Source organism: Propithecus coquereli, unplaced genomic scaffold, assembly GCF_000956105.1.
Source record: "Propithecus coquereli isolate 6110/MARCELLA unplaced genomic scaffold, Pcoq_1.0 Scaffold453, whole genome shotgun sequence".
NCBI lineage: Eukaryota > Metazoa > Chordata > Mammalia > Primates > Indriidae > Propithecus > Propithecus coquereli.
The window spans coordinates 278,689-281,287 of record NW_012150319.1 but is presented as its reverse complement, the minus strand read 5'-3'; the positions used below and the strand labels follow the sequence as shown (position 1 = coordinate 281,287).

At 41.8% G+C, this 2,599-nt stretch overlaps 1 protein-coding gene across 1 annotated transcript; it reads left to right on the top strand.

The window, feature by feature from the left end:
* Positions 1-1,629: 1,629 nt before the first annotated feature.
* LOC105818828 (oocyte-expressed protein homolog) lies at positions 1,630-2,079 on the top strand. Its single transcript, XM_012654945.1, has one exon. It carries the CDS (start codon positions 1,630-1,632, stop codon positions 2,077-2,079), a length of 450 nt encoding a protein of 149 aa, XP_012510399.1.
* Positions 2,080-2,599: the final 520 nt, after the last annotated feature.

The window sequence follows — 2,599 nt, the reverse complement described above, 5'->3', positions numbered from 1 at the left end:
GGACCACCGCAGAAGGTGAGGGAAAAGGCATCCAAGATGATATGATTCTGGGCCCTCTCTCTACAGGAAATTTAAACCAACACTGCTTTTACCTGTTGTATGTTCAACATGAGATATATGTGAAACAAAAAAAGGAATTCTGCAAAAAAGAAAAAAAGAGTGAAAGCTTTATTAAATGAAATGGGATATAAATCAGTGTTCCTTAGGCTTTTATTTTTTTATCACCCCCTAAAGAGTCTTTTAGACATTGTTCCCAAATCATCTCCCCCATGAAATTTTAATACCTTAGATATACTATATATCTGTTTATGCACTGTATGTATATCAGCGCTTTATACATAAAAAGAGACTATTTCTTTGCCCCTCAAAACCAATTTTCATAATCTTAGTATGGAGTACCAAGGGTAATATCATTCTTCCATACTCTAAATTATCCACTAAATAACTGAGTGACTTTGAGCTACTTAATTATCCTCTGAGAATCTCTATTTCCATTTATAAAACAGGAGAAACAATTTACAAGCATATTATCAAGATTAATTGAAGTAATATATGAAAGGGTTCTAGCAAAGTGCTTGGTACATATTATTTATACATGCTCAATGAACGGGTTTTTTTGCCACCTTGAAAATTCCATCTAGTCTGACATTCTATGAAATTAGAATTCTATTTGGATATTCCCAATCTAAAGATAAAAAACAACCTCTCACAATCCCACTGCTATAAACTTCTCCTCCCAATTGCCAATGTTTGCCAGCATCAGCACTATTCTTTAGTATTCTAGGCAGAAATCCTTAAAGTTCTCTTTGATTTTTCCCCTCTCTTTGACAAATTACACCTAATTCAAGATGGTACAGGGTGAACGGAGAGCAGTACCCCCAAAATCTGGAAGGGAAAAATGCAATAGTTTGCCCCTCTAAGAATTAAACCAATTAAATTAACACAATGGGGAAAGGGTTATTTTTTATTCGTTTTCTTAATTAAAGGAGGGGTAACTTTGATTTTACAAGTATATTAATTTATGTAAAGAAAAATATTCATCAGAAGTTTGGTGGTCAGAAATTGAAAGGAGAAAAAAATGAGACTATCCCACAGACACCTAAAATCTAACACATTACAAAAGTGAACTCAGCATCTTTCTCCCTACACCTGCCTCACCCAATAAACCCACCTCACTGAATAGCAGCACAGCCTCCCCAGTTACCTAAGCAGAAACCTGCTCCATTTCACATCCAGTCTCTAAATCCTGTCAATTCCTCATCCTTTAAAACCACTCAAATCTATTCTCTCCGCACCACTGCCCTGCCTCAGAACAGGCTCTGCCCCTGCTGACACGGATGGCTGAACGGGCCTCTAACTGCTTTCTCAGGCTACACTCTGATCCCTCTAAGGCATTCTGCAGGCTGCTGCCACCTTGCTCTCTCTGGAAAGGATATCTGATCATCCATGTAACTCCTGGGGTTTAAAATCCAGCCACTTCACGTCCCACCCCTTCCATACCTCAAAAGAATGAGGGGAAGGGAAAGCTCTCCAGGAGAAACTGCCACAAACCAGTTGATTAAAAAATAGGTAGCAGAGCTGGAGGAAGCCCCGCCGCTCTGAGTGAGCTCTGCCGCTGCTGGTCCCAGTATGCTGGACGACACTGCTGCTGCTGCGTCCCGGCGGGACAAACTGACTCGGGCCCACTCCCTGGAGAGACTATTTAGGTTGCCACTTCCGCCGCCGCAGATGCGCATCCGGCCCCGGTGGTTTCCGGCGCAGGAACTGAGGGACCCTTTGGTGTCCCACCTGAAGGCACGGCAGGCGGACGCGATTTTGGGTCCAGACCTAGCCATAATTCCAGAAATGCAGGGGACGAGCCAGGCCCTGCTCACGGTGAACATAGTGGACTCCGGGAACTTAGTTGAAATCACTGTCTTCGGACAGCCCAGTGTCCAGAATCGGGTGAAGAGCGCGCTCTTAGGCCTGGCGTGGTTTCATCGAGAACGTCGTGCCGGAGCTGAGAAGATGAAGCACCTTGAGGAGAACTCGAAGGCCGGTCCACGAGGTTCCCACACTGCCCAGCATCCTATTGCGTAAGGCAACATAATTGTCAGGAGCGTTATGAAAACAGTCCTGTTTTCACTAAAGGTAAAGAGAAGCAAGTACGGTATTCCTAAATCCCTGCATTCCTTTTTCCTGTGTCTTGATGGATAGTGGTTTATTTTGTTGCAAAAATGAGTTTGTAGAACTACGCTGAAAAAGAAATGGATTTCTATTTTGTCCAATGGCAAAGATATTTGCTCACTTAAAGCAAATTTAAAAAAAAAAAAAACAACAAAAAAACAGGTAGCAGAAAAATCTTTTGACTAGTTACTTGATGTCATGAACTTGTACTTTCTTTTAATCTTAACAGAAACAAACTTGGGCCTAGCCTAGGGAAAGGAGGGATCCCTGAGTTTAGGAAGTTTTATAATAGTATACTTAGCCAGTCACCCACACTCAGCAGAAGACTTTTCTCTACACTTTAAGAAGATGTTTACTTTTTCTTCCTGAACATGAAGAAGAGACCTGCATTCCAATAAGTCAGGAATTCACTCAGTTTATTTTCAGTGCCAAA